General features: G+C 60.2%; 1 protein-coding gene across 5 annotated transcripts in view; it reads left to right on the forward strand.

Moving 5' to 3' along the window:
- Blk (BLK proto-oncogene, Src family tyrosine kinase) overlaps window positions 1-14,273 on the forward strand; it is a 48,611-nt gene extending 34,338 nt beyond the window's left edge. For all 5 annotated transcript variants that reach the window (XM_005373820.2, XM_005373823.2, XM_005373821.2 and 2 more), the window contains 11 exons: window positions 878-929; window positions 2,344-2,437; window positions 3,142-3,240; window positions 4,136-4,239; window positions 8,494-8,640; window positions 9,140-9,292; window positions 9,892-10,071; window positions 10,809-10,885; window positions 12,793-12,943; window positions 13,594-13,725; window positions 14,043-14,273. In XM_005373820.2, coding sequence (XP_005373877.1) covers window positions 878-929; window positions 2,344-2,437; window positions 3,142-3,240; window positions 4,136-4,239; window positions 8,494-8,640; window positions 9,140-9,292; window positions 9,892-10,071; window positions 10,809-10,885; window positions 12,793-12,943; window positions 13,594-13,725; window positions 14,043-14,248 — 1,395 coding nt within the window. In that variant the 3' untranslated portion in view covers window positions 14,249-14,273. The remainder of the gene's footprint in view (window positions 1-877; window positions 930-2,343; window positions 2,438-3,141; window positions 3,241-4,135; window positions 4,240-8,493; window positions 8,641-9,139; window positions 9,293-9,891; window positions 10,072-10,808; window positions 10,886-12,792; window positions 12,944-13,593; window positions 13,726-14,042) is intronic.
- The last annotated feature ends 257 nt before the right edge of the window (window positions 14,274-14,530 follow it).

A 14,530-nucleotide genomic window follows, 5' to 3' on the forward strand; every position in this document is an offset into this window, starting at 1 on the left:
CTTGAGGAATTTCCTCAAAGCTGCAGCCTAATAAGTAGTAGCTGGGCATTTTTAACTTTACAAAGCCACATAATATATACTAATTATGGAAAAATGATAATGCCCCATGATCCCACCTCCAAGGACACACGGAGTCAGCTCTTCAGAGCTCCCGACCCCAGCCCCTTTTCTATGCGTCCTTTATGTCTTGGGTTCATGCTTCTGAGGAAACCATATCATGTATGCCTCTTGCAAAAGTCTGTCTCAAAACTGTGTCCAGTGAGCACGGAATTTAAGAAAGGAATAACCACAGGTCAGGTTGAAAGACAATAAAATAAACACGTACAGGGCTTGGCCACATCCCGTCCTCAGAGATAGAAAGGGACTCATTCCTTGGAAACTCTGCTTGCCTCGGTCTGTCCCCTACCCCAGACCCCCATAGTTTAAACCTGCTTACCATTCTTTACTTTTTCATAGCATCTCTCTCTCACACACATGAGCTCTATATCTTCATTATTTACATTGTGAACTTCAAGTACATTGATTCCAACAGCAGGCATTCTTCTGACACTAGGGTTGAGTCCAGCATTACATTTGTGAAGCTCACCCGCATGGATGTCTAAAGCTTCCGCTCATTCATTCCGTGGTCTGACTGTACTACAATCGGTCTGTCTCTGCCTTGGGCCATAATGGTTATCTCACATTTTAAAATGTTTCATGCATTGCTATTACAGTGACCGCTAGGTGCGTGCTTACCATTTCCTGTACCCATGTGCAGAAGCTTGTCCACATCGTGTACATCTATGAATATGTTTGTTGAGTTTTAGGAGCTCCTGCAGTCAGCCTTGCCCAAGCTACAGATTATGAAACTAACTCACAGTGTGTCTTTCTTCCCAAGGTTGTCTTTAATCACCTTACCCCTCCACCTCCTGAAGAATACCCAGACCAAGGTAAGAAGGGGACACCTGCTCCCCGGGGCCCCAGCTTTGTGGAGTTAGATCAGGGACAGTCATAGTGAACCCTTTAGAGTTGGAGAGTAGTGCTGGGGGAAGCTGGCTAGGCTGGCTCTGTCCCTGGCTTCGAGTGCCCCTTGGGTCTCTCCAGGAACCAAGCATGAGTCCTTCGGTGTGCTTGAGCCTGTGGGATTAAAACCAAGACTTTACACTCTAGAAACCAGAGTCACAGGAGGGACAGGCAGCCTCACCCGCCCCAGCTTTCAGACTCTTAATGCCCAACTCAAGGGCAAGTGCTCCCCTCTTCCATGTGGGGAGTACCGTTGTGTCTCCCCATCCCAGCCACCCTCCTGGTCCCCAGACTCCACTTCCGCTCTGGTGGGCAGGAGGCTGGTGGTGACACAATGCAGGGTCACAGCTGTCCTGCTCCAGGAGCTCAGACCTCAGCGGCCTCCCAGGGTGGGCCCTGGCTCAGAGCTGGCTCAGAACCAGCTCACCAGCACCGTGTCCCCCTCACACCAAGGAGGGCACGGAGCACGCAGCCCGCTCTGTCCTGGGGCTGCGGAGGCTGTGCAGTGGGAGACCCACGGCTCCTTCCCTGAGGCAGCCTTCCACCTCCCGGGCAGAGTGCCCGAGCCACTCGCACCCTCACCCAGCGTCCTTCTGGGGCACCGTGTGTGCTTCCTGAGAGGTACAGTTACATCTCCAAAGAGGAAGCACAGGGCAGGAATTGAACGGACTGCCTGGCAGGAGAACCTGAGTCTTAGCACCTCAGTGAAACACAGTCGTCCCTTTTCCGACCCGCTTTCTCGCTGAGGGAGGGGACAGGCCCAGGGTCACCCACTCACCAGCGACAGCACCGAGGTACCCACACTGGGAGGCTATGCGCTCTCCGGGGAGCTTGGCAGCTGGACAGACCTCAGTGGGGCTGTGGCCACGGATGCTGTGACGAATCTGGGCTGCAGCTGCCTGGTGCCAAGGTCCTCCCCCCTCGGGGACGGAGGGATGGAGGGACGGAGAGGAGGGGCAGGGAGGGGCCGGGGATGGGTGAGGCCAGATGAGGCAGCAGGCAGCGTGGTCCCCAGGCTCTGGTGGCTGCCATGGCGGCCCCCGCAGGGCGGCCCTTGAGTCTTTTGCAGCCCTAAGAGCATCCCCGAGGGGTTCAGAAGGGATGATGAGGCTGGGCTCTGAGGGGCGGCCCACTCCGGGAGACCACGCACGGTCTTGAGAATTTCCTCTTCAGAACAGCGGCCGAGAAGCTGCCCTGCCTCCCCTGTCCCTAACCCTCTTGGTGGCCTGAGGTGTGGGAGATGGTCTGAGGGGTATGGGAAGGTGGCTCCCATACCCGCTATCCCAGGCCCCGTCACACCTCCTAGGCCACAGCAGCAGACATTTCCCCTGCCCCTTCCAGAGGAGCGGTACGTGGTGGCCCTGTACGACTATGCTGCCGTGAACGACCGGGACCTGCAGATGCGGAAGGGGGAGAAGCTGCAGGTCTTGAAGGAGTGAGTTTCTTGAGTGTCCTCCTCGATGGGGTCCTGCAGGCCTCACCACACCCCAGCAACCTCAGCCAGGCACCCGGCTTTTTCTTAAACTTGACCCAGTTGCTGTGCCCTCCAAAGTCTCCCTGGAGAGGTGGTCCCCGTTCTGACATTCCCTTCGCTCCCTGAACCTCGCTGGGGTTCCCTCCAGCGTCACCTCCTCTGATCTCCCCAGGTGTGGCCTCCGTCCTGGCTCTGAACTCAGGGTGTGCGCACATCTGTCCCTCTGGAGGCGAATGCTTTCCGGGTCACTGCGCCTGAGGCTTGGTCTCGCTCCTGCCTTCCTCTCGGAGAGCCTGCAGCACTTGCTCTCTGAGAACTATAGCTCGACCCGTGCAGCCCGAGTGCCTGACTGTCCCTGAGGTCCCACAGTGTCCTCGCGTGAGCAGACAACTGCTCTGGGCTCTCACAGGTTCTTCCCCTTGGCACAGCCCTCCTGGGCCTGTTTGCCCAGGCCAGTCCCAACTCACTCTCGGAATTCCCATTTGAGGGAATAGAGGTAGAGGTGTGGCCCTCCTGGGCCAGCAGTCCATCTGGACCAATTCCCCCCTTCTGCCCTGGGGCTCCACCCCCTGGCCCACCCGCCCCTCTGCTAGGCATCTCCTCAGCCTGGAGCAGCCCGGAGGCGCCTGGGCCCCACTCCTACGCCTGTCTCCCTCTCCCCGCAGCACCGGAGACTGGTGGTTGGCCAAGTCACTCATCACCGGGAGAGAGGGCTACGTGCCCAGCAACTTCGTGGCCCCAGTGGAGACCCTGGAAGTGGAAAAGTAGGTGGACAGACAGAAGCCCTCTCAAGCCGAGGGGTGGCCACTGCCTCTGCCCCGCAGGCTGTTGGGTACTGGAGGCCTTGAGACTCCAGCAGGGGACCAGACAGGGACAGGGACTGAAGCACTGGGAAGGGATCATCCCAGCTCAGGATGACATCTGCACCACAGTGTGATGCCGAGGACGCTGCTCTTCCCACAGCAACAAGAGCATCCCTTTGCTGGCCCCTTGGATGGAACTGTCCCCAGTGGCCAGCGGCCCCCAGAGCTCACAGAAAGGCCTGCTGACCACTCCTCACGGCCTCCAGGGACAGGATCCAGGGCCACAGGGCTCAGGGTGCTGCCAGGGCCAAGGATTGCTCAGGTCCGGCTTCCCAGCACCCCCATGGCCACCTCCACACCCACCAGGAAGGGTCACCTCGGCCAGGCCAAGGGGCCCCATTCATTCAAGCAAGGCCAGGAGCACGTGGCCCACAGCAGCTCTGTCCCCAGGGAAACACGCAGTTCCTCGGGCCCTCCTGGACCCTGGACAGTTCCACACTGCAGGACTCACGCTTCAGGGGTGTGGGGTGGGGAGCAGGAGCCCTCTGGCATCAGTCACAGGCAGACGGCCGGAGGCGGGTTATGGTGTCAGGGAGGTGTCAGGTTGGGTCCATTTTGGCAAAACAGAAATCCCAGAGGTCACCCCAACAATCCTCCCTTTCAGGAAAACGCAAGTTCAGGGGCCGATGGGAAGTGGGGCGGGATGGGGACAGGAGGGAGTTGAATGGGGCAGCAGGGAGGAACAGTGGTGCGGGGCTGACGGAGTGACAGAAACATTTCCTGGCCTGGGGGCAGAGGGGACCGACGCAGGCAGCCTGGCAGCCACCGGAGCCTCCCAACCGGTGCTGCTTTCCAGGTGGTTCTTCAGGTCCATCAGCCGGAAGGAGGCTGAGCGGCAGTTGCTGGCCCCCATGAACAAGGTCGGGTCCTTCCTCATCAGGGAGAGTGAGACCAGCAAAGGTAAGCGGTCTGATAAGCTGGTGACCACCTGCCCAGGGGTCCCCAGGGAGCACCCACAGAGGCTGGCCTGGGGTTGTTGAGCCTGGCACCTCCCGCCCTGGCTGCCTCCGCTGTTGGATCCTGGGCAGGTTTTGAGGCTGTCCATGCCAGTGGCTCTCTGGTCACCCAGGCCGGACATATCTCCCAGGTGCCAGAGGTGGGGGCCCCACAGCAGCCTGGCCGCACAGCGGGAACGAGGAAGCCGGTGGGCGCCCAGTGGGGGCTTTGAATCAAAGGATTTGGGAGAAAACCTTACCGGTCACCTCAGCCAGAGGCTGACGGTGACACAAGTGTGGGAGGCGGCCTGGGCCTGGATGTGAGGGGGTGACAGTGTGGAGAACTGAGGAGACCAGGTGCAGCTCCCCGGACTCAGGGCCTCAGAGACTCAGTCAACTGTGCTTCATTTCTCTCTTTCTTCGTCACTTAGCTGCGTGACACAACTTCCTAATGTCCTTTTAGTTGTAAAACAGAAAACACACATAAAGCATGCGTAAATTATGGATACATAATTATATGAGGTGTGGTAGAAAACTAGAGTGAATGTCCAAATTTTTTTTAAAAAACTCTGTTACAGTAAAGAGCACACGGCCATTAATTCCCCTCAAAATCCTCCCCCGTGCTTTGAAAATATATATCCCATCATTCCTGCCACTTTCCGAAGCAGCTCTGGCAGTCTTCTTTCATGAGTGTCTTTAGTTGCGCTGTCACGGCTGCCTCTGTGTCCTCAGCTGATTCAATACGTTTACTTTGCATGGTCATTTTGACTTGGGGCAAGACCCAGAAGCCACTGTCCAGTGACAGATCCAGTGAATAAGGTGCACGAGGACACACATCATAGTGTTTTTCTTTGATAGAAATTGCTCTACAAAGGTGATCAGTTCAATGTGATCAACAAGTAGGACAAATGTTTAAATTTAAAAGCTGATGACAGTAAAAGACTGCCATTAGTTCCCCTCAAAATACTTAAAACACTCTCCCTCACTTTGGACATTTTTATCCAATTGGTCTTGGTAGTGTGTCTTTTACTCGTAGTAAGATTTTAAAAATGTAACATTTGCTATATTTTTCAGTCTCTCCTTGTAAATCAGGGAGTACTGGGAAGTGAATCCCTATGTAGCCATGGCCGAGAGACAGAACCCTGTGCACCCTCCTCCTCCTCCTGGTCCCTCCTGATCAACCCGCTCCCTGAGAAGTGACCATTTCTCCCTCTCCTGAACAGGCTCATCCGCCATGTCTGTCTGCTTCCGAGCTAGACACACATGCAACCTATTTCTTTGTGTCTTCTTCCACCCAGGGTCGTGTGTGAGATTCCGCATTATCAGTCAGGGCCGCTGTCTCAGGTACCACCAGCCAGGTGCCATCAGCAACAGGGTATATGTCCTCCCGCTCAGGTGCTGGCAGTGCTGGGTCCTCCTAAGGGCTCTCTCCTTGGCTTCGCACCTCCTTCTCCCTCCCATGTCCTCCCGCGTTCATCTCTCTGTGTGTCCGTGTCCTAATGTCGACCTCCTATAAATATGCATTCCTACCCTAATCTCATTTTGCCCTTATTACCTCTGTAACAACTGTCTCCAAGCACAGCCAGGGACCAGGGCTTAGGATGGCGGCATGTGAATCTGGGGAAAGGGAGGGCCTAGTTCATCCCGTAAAAGATACATCGTGAGCTGGGAATGGTGACAGGTTATGACATTGTTGTACAGAATCCAGCATGAGTATATCACTGCTGCCCAGCCATTCCAATGTGGGGGACAGTGGCGTCCAGAGGGAGGTTGCTAAGAAGGAGCTGCTCTGAGCCCGACTCTGTGTGTGCCCTGGTACATCCTCGCCACTGTGAGATACCAGCCCAGTACCCCTCTGACGGGTGAGGAAACAGCCTGAGACAGGAAGTGACGTGTCAGAGCCCAGAGTGTTGGTAGCCATTCATGGAAGAGGTTCAGAATCTCCACAAGCTGAGGACTGTGTCAACCTGAGGTGATCAGGGGGCCTTCCCAGGCTGTGTCTAAAGTTTTCATCCATCAGGAGGGGACCCGCTTCAGCGGTGACATTGGAGGACGGGGAGACCGAGTGGCCAGAACTTAAGTTGGGTTCCCTGTGGTAGGGCAGTGGACAGAGGCTTCGTGTGACCTAGAACAGCCGCCAGAGCAGCAGGAGCTGGGGGCAGAGTCCCACTCACACACTGGGAGGCCCTCGAGGCCAGGGCCAGGCTGGGCTGGGTGTGCCCGGGAGGCTGGGGTGCTCTGTGTGGGATTTCCTGAAAGGCACCAGCAGCAGTATTACATTTCATACGAAGCCCGGTGTGCACTCCACACCACACTTTATGTGCAGTTAGGGTCCTGCTGCTCCTGTCTTCTCGGCAGAGCACCTCTGCCTGAGGAATAGTGGGGGAGTCACTGGACAGGACATAAATATTCTGTGAGTCTAGGACACTGCAGACGCCTTTCAAAGTGGAGAGACTGGAATAGCAGAACCCCTGTGTCCAACCCGCAGCTCCAACCGTTACCAGCGGGCTAGCATGCTTTCTTTGTGTCCCAACTCCGCCCCTGTTCTCTGGAGTCAGCTATCAAACCACTTCACCCGGAAGTGCATCTGTACCACCGCTTGATGCTAAGGTGCCTCTAGAGGCCACGGATTTCTCCTGTCCTTGCCCACGCCAGGAGGGGGTCCAAGCCAGGAACCAGCCCAACAGACCTGGGGGTGCGGACTGCGTGAGCACTGTCACGTACTGCACACACAACGCGCACATGCAGGCACACAACGTTCCCAAACAAAGCCCTCAATGTGCATCACAAAGCCCCAGCCTGCGGAAGCCAGACAGGCGAAGAAGCTGCCCCAGAATCCCCGGGGCTCCCATTTATTGGTGTCTGTGCAGGGACCAACTGGTTTCCCAGTTCAAAGACAGGCAGATCCTCCCATGTTAGGGAATCTGAACCTAGGAGAGCCACGAGGCGCATGCTGGGGGCCGCCCGGGCGCATGGAGGAAGGGGCCCAGCTTCTGTAAACCCGGAGCTGAGGGGATGAGGAAGTGCAGGGATGGAACCTCAGAGAAGCCCGGCAAGGGAAGGCCTCGCGCCTGAGCTGCAGCTGTTCCTCCCGCCCCACGGAGGGCAGTGGGGCTCCTGGACTCACCGCGACGCAGCTCACACACTGCAGCCTGTGAAAAGGGGCTTAAAGCTCTTGTGCCCACCACGGCGATGGCAGGATGCAGGAGCCCACTGGAGCAAGGTCCTCAGAGCCAGCGGACACGGCTGTACCAAGCTGGGGCCCGATGGGGAACAGCCTGCAGCACGGGGCTTGGGGCCGGGGTTGGGAGCCCGCGGGTGAGGTGAGGCGCACCGTCCCTCGCCATCCTTTTGCAAATAGGTAGAGAGATGCGCCTTGCAGCAGAAGATGAGAGAGGAGGTGGAGGTTCTGTGCTCCAGACAGGGCGGGGAAAATCAAGCGTCTATCGGGGAGAAAGAGGTGTCCGAGCCTGACCCCTGGCGGGCGAACATGGTACCGCTCCTGGTAGGCGCGTCCGTGGGCAGCTAACTTGCAGTGACCTCGGGCTCCGTGTCCCCACCCCCCATATAAGAGTTGAGAAGAGGGAGTGTCCGTGCTACCCGGTGAGCGGGCCAGAGACATTTTATAAAAGCACCAAGGCCATGGAGAGGAGTTTCTCAGCTGGAAAATCTCACCCCCTAAGTTGTTCTTAATCCTTGGCATCTGCTTCAGCTGCGTTCAGGCAAATCATGAATGCAGAGGACAAAATGCACACACGTGTGTATGACAAGCAGTTGAATGTGCACAGGCCCTGGGAAATGGCTTGCTTTGCTCCCGGTCACAGTGCTGACACTGATTCGCCACCTGCTGGGGTGGGGGGTTTCCAGCCTTCACCGCCAGCAAAGTAAATAAAGCTCGGAGGCCACAAGTGACCCCACATTTCTTAATCTCCCATGGCAAAGGGTGGGGAGTGACCAGGCCCATGGGGCCCCACGTGACTGCTGGGAGACTGTCCCACCTGCTCATGGTCTCCTGGCTGCACTTGGGGGACTCAGGGGCCAAGTTTTTGGGTGGAACCAAGCGGGGCAGGGGGGCCCTCAGGGGATGAGCATGAGATGCAGGAAAAAGAAACTCACACTGGCAGTGGCAAAAGTGGAGCACAGAATTTGGGGAACTTCATCCCAGAGATGGATTCTTCCTGTCGGTGCCTGACATCTGTGTGTTCTGTTACTGCTCTAGGGTCCTTCTCCCTGTCCGTGAAGGATGTCACTGCCCAGGGGGACATGGTCAAGCACTATAAGATCCGCTCCCTGGATGAAGGGGGCTACTACATCTCTCCCCGGACCACCTTCCCCTCCCTCCAGGCCCTCGTGGAGCACTATACTGGTAAGAGGGGTGTCTCTGGGGGCGGGGCTTAATTCCGAATTACGTGACTCACTGGGGCAGGGGAGGGTACTGCAGAACCAGACCTAAGAGGTCAGCACCTTTCAGCGTAGTGACTCAGTCGGTGGCCTCAGCCCCTCTCCTGCTCATCGTGGGACCATTGCACAAGGATTTTCAGTCTTTGAGAGAGCAGGTCAGGGACAGCACACCCTGTTTAATGCAAAATGAACAGATAGCCAGGCATGGTAGTGCACCCCTGTAATCCCAGCACTCAGGAGGCTGAAGCAGGAGGATCGTGGTGAGTTTAAGGCCTGCCTGCACTACATAGCAAGATTGTGTCACAAAACCAAAAGAAACAAAAGCAAATGAACAGAAAGGGCCCCGGATGTGCGTGTGTGTGAGTGTGGGCTCGGGTGCCAGGGGATGTGGCTGGGGGCGGCGCGGCTCCCAGGGGAAGTTTGGCCGCCCTGGTGCCCTCCAGCCCCTCTTCTTCCCGATGCAGAGAAAGGGGACGGCTTGTGCCAGAGGCTGACGCTGCCCTGTGCGACCCTGGCTCCGCAGAACCCCTGGGCGCAGGACGAGTGGGAAATCCCCCGGCAGTCTCTCAGGCTGGTGCGGAAGCTCGGGTCCGGGCAGTTCGGCGAGGTCTGGATGGGTGAGTGGTGGCGTCCCCGGTGCCGTGGGCCTGGCCTGAGTCCTGACTTGAACGGGCGACCATGGAAGCCTGGCGAGGGAAAGCGGTAGGCAGCGCTGAAGGTGCCCGTAACCTCGCCATGGTGGGAAGACAGAGCCCAGCTTGCCCGGCCCCCAAGCCCCGGGGCTTCTCTGCCGCCTCTGCCTGACTCCTGTGGCCTGACAGGCTCTCAGCCCCAGAGCCTAAAATATGGTTTGATTTCAGCCCTGCTTGGTCCACGTCTCTGGGGTGCAACTTCTGGGTGGACCCTGATGCCGCCTGGAGGTGCCTCTGGCAGGCGCTGCAGCTGGGTCCCCACCAAGATCCTGCCCTCCAAGGGCAAACCTGAGTCACTGTCACCCTTTAGTGGGGCAACCCCCCTCCGTAAATCTGCCTTGGCCTGCAGGGCTGGGATTCCGAGGAGGTTGAGACAGGCCTGCACCTGGCCCGAGGTGCGCCCCACGTCCGCCACCCACAGCACATGCATCTACTACCAGCTACCGTCCCTCGGGACCGGAAGCCCAGGTCAGATCAGCGCCCAGCATCTGACGGCTCCTCCCTCCTTTCTCCTCCCTGCGTAGGTTATTACAAAAATAACGTCAAGGTGGCCATCAAGACCTTGAAGGAGGGAACCATGTCCCCCGAGGCCTTCCTGGGTGAGGCCAACCTGATGAAGACCCTGCAGCATGAGCGGCTGGTCCGTCTCTACGCTGTGGTCACCAAGGAGCCCATCTACATTGTCACGGAGTACATGGCCCGAGGTGGGGCTTGCGGCTCTCGGCTGGGGCGCGAGCCAGCAGGGTAGAACGGCTGTGGCAGAGCCAGTTCTGGGCTCTGCAGCAGAGCAGCCTGCACTTCCGGTGGGCGTTGTCTGCGATATCACACGAGGGACGGGGCATGGACAGAGCCAAGGGCTGGGCATCCAGCAATGGTTCTGGCTCCGGTTCTGCCCTTCCCCGCACAGGCCTTTTACAAACACGTGACTCTCCCAGCTCAGGGGCCAGAGAAGCCCCTGGTGTCCTCAGGGGCAGCGGGTTGGAGTTGGGCCTCAGCCTTCGCCCGCCTCCCCACGCTCCAGTGTCCCTGGTCACACCCTGCTCCGGTGGGGCCTTCACGTGGCCGTGATAGCATGGCAATCGTCACCGGGGGCTGGGTTGTGGGAGCAGAGCCTCTGTGGCAGCGCGGTTGGAGGCAGCAGGGCATATGCATGGGGGCGTCATGCTGGCACAGGAGCAGAACCCAGAGCCAGACCAGGCCGCTCCCAGTGCCCTGGGGGGGAGACCTCACCCGGGTCCCTGCACCCAGCTGGGACATAACTTGTGGGCCCCTGGGGGCCGCCCCCCGGGCAGCGGAGTGAGAGTGGGGGCAGAACGGCTGAGGGGTGTAAGGTGCCAGCAGCTGAGGTGGCACCTGCCTGGCCACCAGAGAGAGGGACGCCCCTTCCTGTGGGGGCAGAGTGCCGCCGCCTTCCTGAAGGCACTGGCACACTCTCTTCTAGGCTGCTTGCTGGATTTCTTAAAGACGGATGAAGGCAGCAGACTGTCCCTCCCAAGACTGATCGACATGTCGGCCCAGGTTGGTGACGTGAGCCCGGGGTCGGGGGGATGATCCTCCTCCGAGCTCGCAGCTTGACTGCATCCCCGGGAGAGGTGTGCTGCTCAGAGCTAGGCTGCCAGCGGGTCAGAGGGCCCCGAGGGCCGGCGGCTTGAGTGTAGCTGTCAGAGGTGGGCAGACAAGTGCGCTCGGGTGTGAGCTTGTCTCTCCCTCACGTGGCGTCACACGCGCCTTGGGTGGGGGTGCCCTGCACACACTGCTCCTGTCCCGGGTGAAGCGGGACATCGAGGACCCGAGGACCCCCGGGTCCCAGAACCCTAGTCTCAGTGCAGCCCTGGGCGAGCCCGGCCTCGGGGAGCGCAAGCTGCATGCCGCCTCTGGGGCGTCTCTTCCGAGCCCCACTTCTACCATCAGGCTCCTGACCTCTGGGCTGCCCTGGACTGGCCCCTGGCGTCCCCCGGGCCCCCCCGCAGGGCTCTGCAGACTGAGGGGACAGCCACAGGCCAGGGGCCTTTCCTCCCGGGGATGTGGCTGAGGGCTCTCCCGCAGGAAGCACACCGGTGGCCTGCGTGTGCATCTGTCACAACCGGAGCTCTCCGCAAGAAGGCTGCGGTCCGCGGTCAGCATGTGAGACACACACGCACACTCACTCACACTCACACTCACACTGGGCAGCACAGGGGCCGCCCGCACCTCCCCACCCTGCCGGGCGCTATCTGCCCAGGGTATCGGTGCAGGAAGTGAGGTCACCGCCATTTTCCACTGAGCCGGGCGGAGACACAAGGCATCGAGCTGAGGAAAGCGTGGTCGCCGTTTCAGACCCCAGGACAGCGATAAGCCTAACGCCCTCCTCTCCCTTCTCCCTTTCCCCTCTCACCCTCCCATGCCCCTCAGTCCCCTGCGGCCCTGGGAAAGCTCGGGTCACCGGGAGCCAAGGAGCCAGAGTGCTTGGGCATGGGGTGAAGACAGCGGGAAATGGGGACCCCTCAGACAGCAGCTTCTGAGCCCCCTTCCCGGCACCCTGCACACGCACACGCACACACACACACACACACACACACACACACACACACACCCCAGTGCCTGCACACACCGCCCCGGGGGCTCTCCCCGTTCTGCTCCACAGGGCAAAGCGCAGAGTCCCCGGGTCGCTTCCTGAGCGGCGCCTGTGCTGACACCAGCCACCCTTCCCCCGGCCCAGGGGGCCGAGTCCCCCTGGCAGATTCCCGGTGGGCGCTGACTGGAATCCCGAGTCACTCCTGCTGAGGTTTTGGGCAGAGGAGGAGGAGGCGGAGGCACCTCTCCATTTCCTGCCTCAGTTTCTTCACCACCAGTGGGAGAACAGCCTCAGTCAGAGTCCTGGGCTGAAACGCTCCCGAGCAGCTCCAGGGAGCCTGGCTGCGCTGGGCATGGGGACAGAGGCGAGGGCCCTTTCGGGGAGCTCCAGGGCGCGCCTGGATTCTGAGCAACTGCCACGGGCAGGTGCAGGGTGAGGGCCTCGGCCATTTGTCGCCTCACTGGACGCTGGTGCAGCTCTGGCCTGGACAGCAGCCCCTGCACTCGGGGTCAGGACCATGGCCACCCGGGACTGTGCCAGCCAGGGTTCCGCACTCCGGGGAGAGGGGCCTCCCTTCCCTGCTCCCTCTGCAGAGACAGCCTTGCCGCTTGGACACACTACTCCTCCCCTGCCGTCCTGTCCTCGGGTGTGGGTCGTGGAGAGGGTGGGGACAGGAGGAAGGGGACAGGCAGCCCTGCTCCCTGACAAAGGCATCTCCCCCACCGCGGGCTTCTGGGCCGACCCAGCCGATGACACCTTCCCCTTCCACCCAGAACTGGCTCCTCCCCCCCTGCACCCTCGGCAGAGCAAACCCCAGATTCCCCCAGACTCCACGCCGTGCCATCCTTCACTGTGTGTCCCGTTCCCGCAGGTGGCCGAAGGGATGGCGTACATCGAGCGCATGAACTCTATCCACCGCGACCTGAGGGCGGCCAACATCCTGGTGTCTGAGGCCTTGTGCTGCAAGATCGCGGACTTCGGCCTGGCCCGCATCGTGGACAGCGAATACACGGCCCAGGAGGGTGAGCAGAGCCCCCGCCACCTCCCAGCTCTGCGCAGCCCTCCAACTTCACAGGCTTGGGGAAGGGGCCCGAGGTCCCCAGCTGCCACTTCCTGAGAGAGCTGGCCGAGGAGAGGGCTGGACCTCCGTGGGAGGGACCCCGTCAGGAGGCGGGCCGGGAGCCTGCAGCCCCTGGCCCTTGGGCCCTGGAGCCTGCAGTGCTACCCGCTCAGGCAACGCTGGGACAGCCTGCGGCAATGCGCGTATTTTCTTCCGCATCTCCCACACGGATCCTGTCCAAAGACTTTTCCCACTGAGCCCTTCTAACCTCCTGCTGAGGTCAGGCTCCACAGAACTCACCTTAGAAAACCAGGCTCTAAAGTAAAAGCAACAGACCCTCGTACGTAAATCAGGGTGCAAGGAGCGCTCCGCTCGGCTTCCTTAACGTAACCCAAGAAAATGCACCTAGCAAGCGAGCAGGCAACCAGGTGTACTAAGCCCTACACGGGTGGGGAGCACCCGAGTCCCGTCTGCTGCAGATCCCAGGGCCCGCACTGCTCAGGCACGTGTCCCACAGAGGCCTCTCTGCCCTGGCCACAGCCAACCTGGCAGGGGCGAGGCAGGGCGTGGGGGGCCAGGCGCAGCCTCACGGAGCTGCCGACTGTCCTGCAGGGGCCAAGTTCCCCATCAAGTGGACCGCCCCAGAGGCCATCCACTTCGGGGTGTTCAGCATCAAAGCAGACGTGTGGTCCTTCGGCGTCCTCCTGATGGAAATCGTCACCTACGGGCGTGTGCCCTACCCAGGTAGGCAGCTGCCTGGGGGTGGTGGAGCTGCCCCTCGCTCAGGAGAAAATGCACGGCCTCATTTTTGGCTCTTCTCCACAATAAAAAGTAAATAAACCGAGCATGATGGCCTACAACTGTAATCCTAGCATTCTGGGAAGCTGAGGCAGGAGGATCGCAAGTTCAAGCCCAGCCTGGGCAACTTAGCCTGGACCCTGTCTCAAAATAAAAATGTAAAAAGGAGTAGTGGGATAGAGCTCCTGCCAAGGCCAGGCAGGTGGCCCCCCAGGTGGAGTCCAGTCTGAGCCGCCCTCCTGTGCCTGTCCCCCACCCCGCAGGCATGAGCAACCCCGAGGTCATCCGCAGCCTGGAGCGCGGCTACCGCATGCCGCGCCCGGACACGTGCCCGCCCGCGCTGTACCGAGACGTGATCTCCGAGTGCTGGCGCGGGCGGCCCGAGGAGCGGCCCACCTTTGAGTTCCTGCAGTCGGTGCTGGAGGACTTCTACACGGCCACCGAGGCCCAGTACGAGCTGCAGCCCTAGCGAGGCCCGCGCCCACGGAGGGACAGAGTGGGGCCCGCAGGGAAGGGGCGGCCGCGGGGCGGCGCCGTGTCCGTGTCCGGGGGACGCCTGTGCACCTCGCCTCGGGGGTCCCCGGCCGCTCCGTGCTCGGCTTCGCCTCTGTCGCGTGGGGGCAGCGAGCGAGGACTTAGCCCAGCACTCGCCGCGCACGGTGGCTGCCGGCGTGTGAGGCCCGGCTGCGCCCCAGCGCCCTGGGCCTCCTCCGCAGGCGAGTCCGGGAGCGCGCCCTCCGTGTCACTGCGG

This window comes from Chinchilla lanigera, unplaced genomic scaffold (assembly GCF_000276665.1).
Source record: "Chinchilla lanigera isolate Chin_1 unplaced genomic scaffold, ChiLan1.0 scaffold00002, whole genome shotgun sequence".
Classification (NCBI taxonomy): Eukaryota; Metazoa; Chordata; class Mammalia; order Rodentia; family Chinchillidae; genus Chinchilla; species Chinchilla lanigera.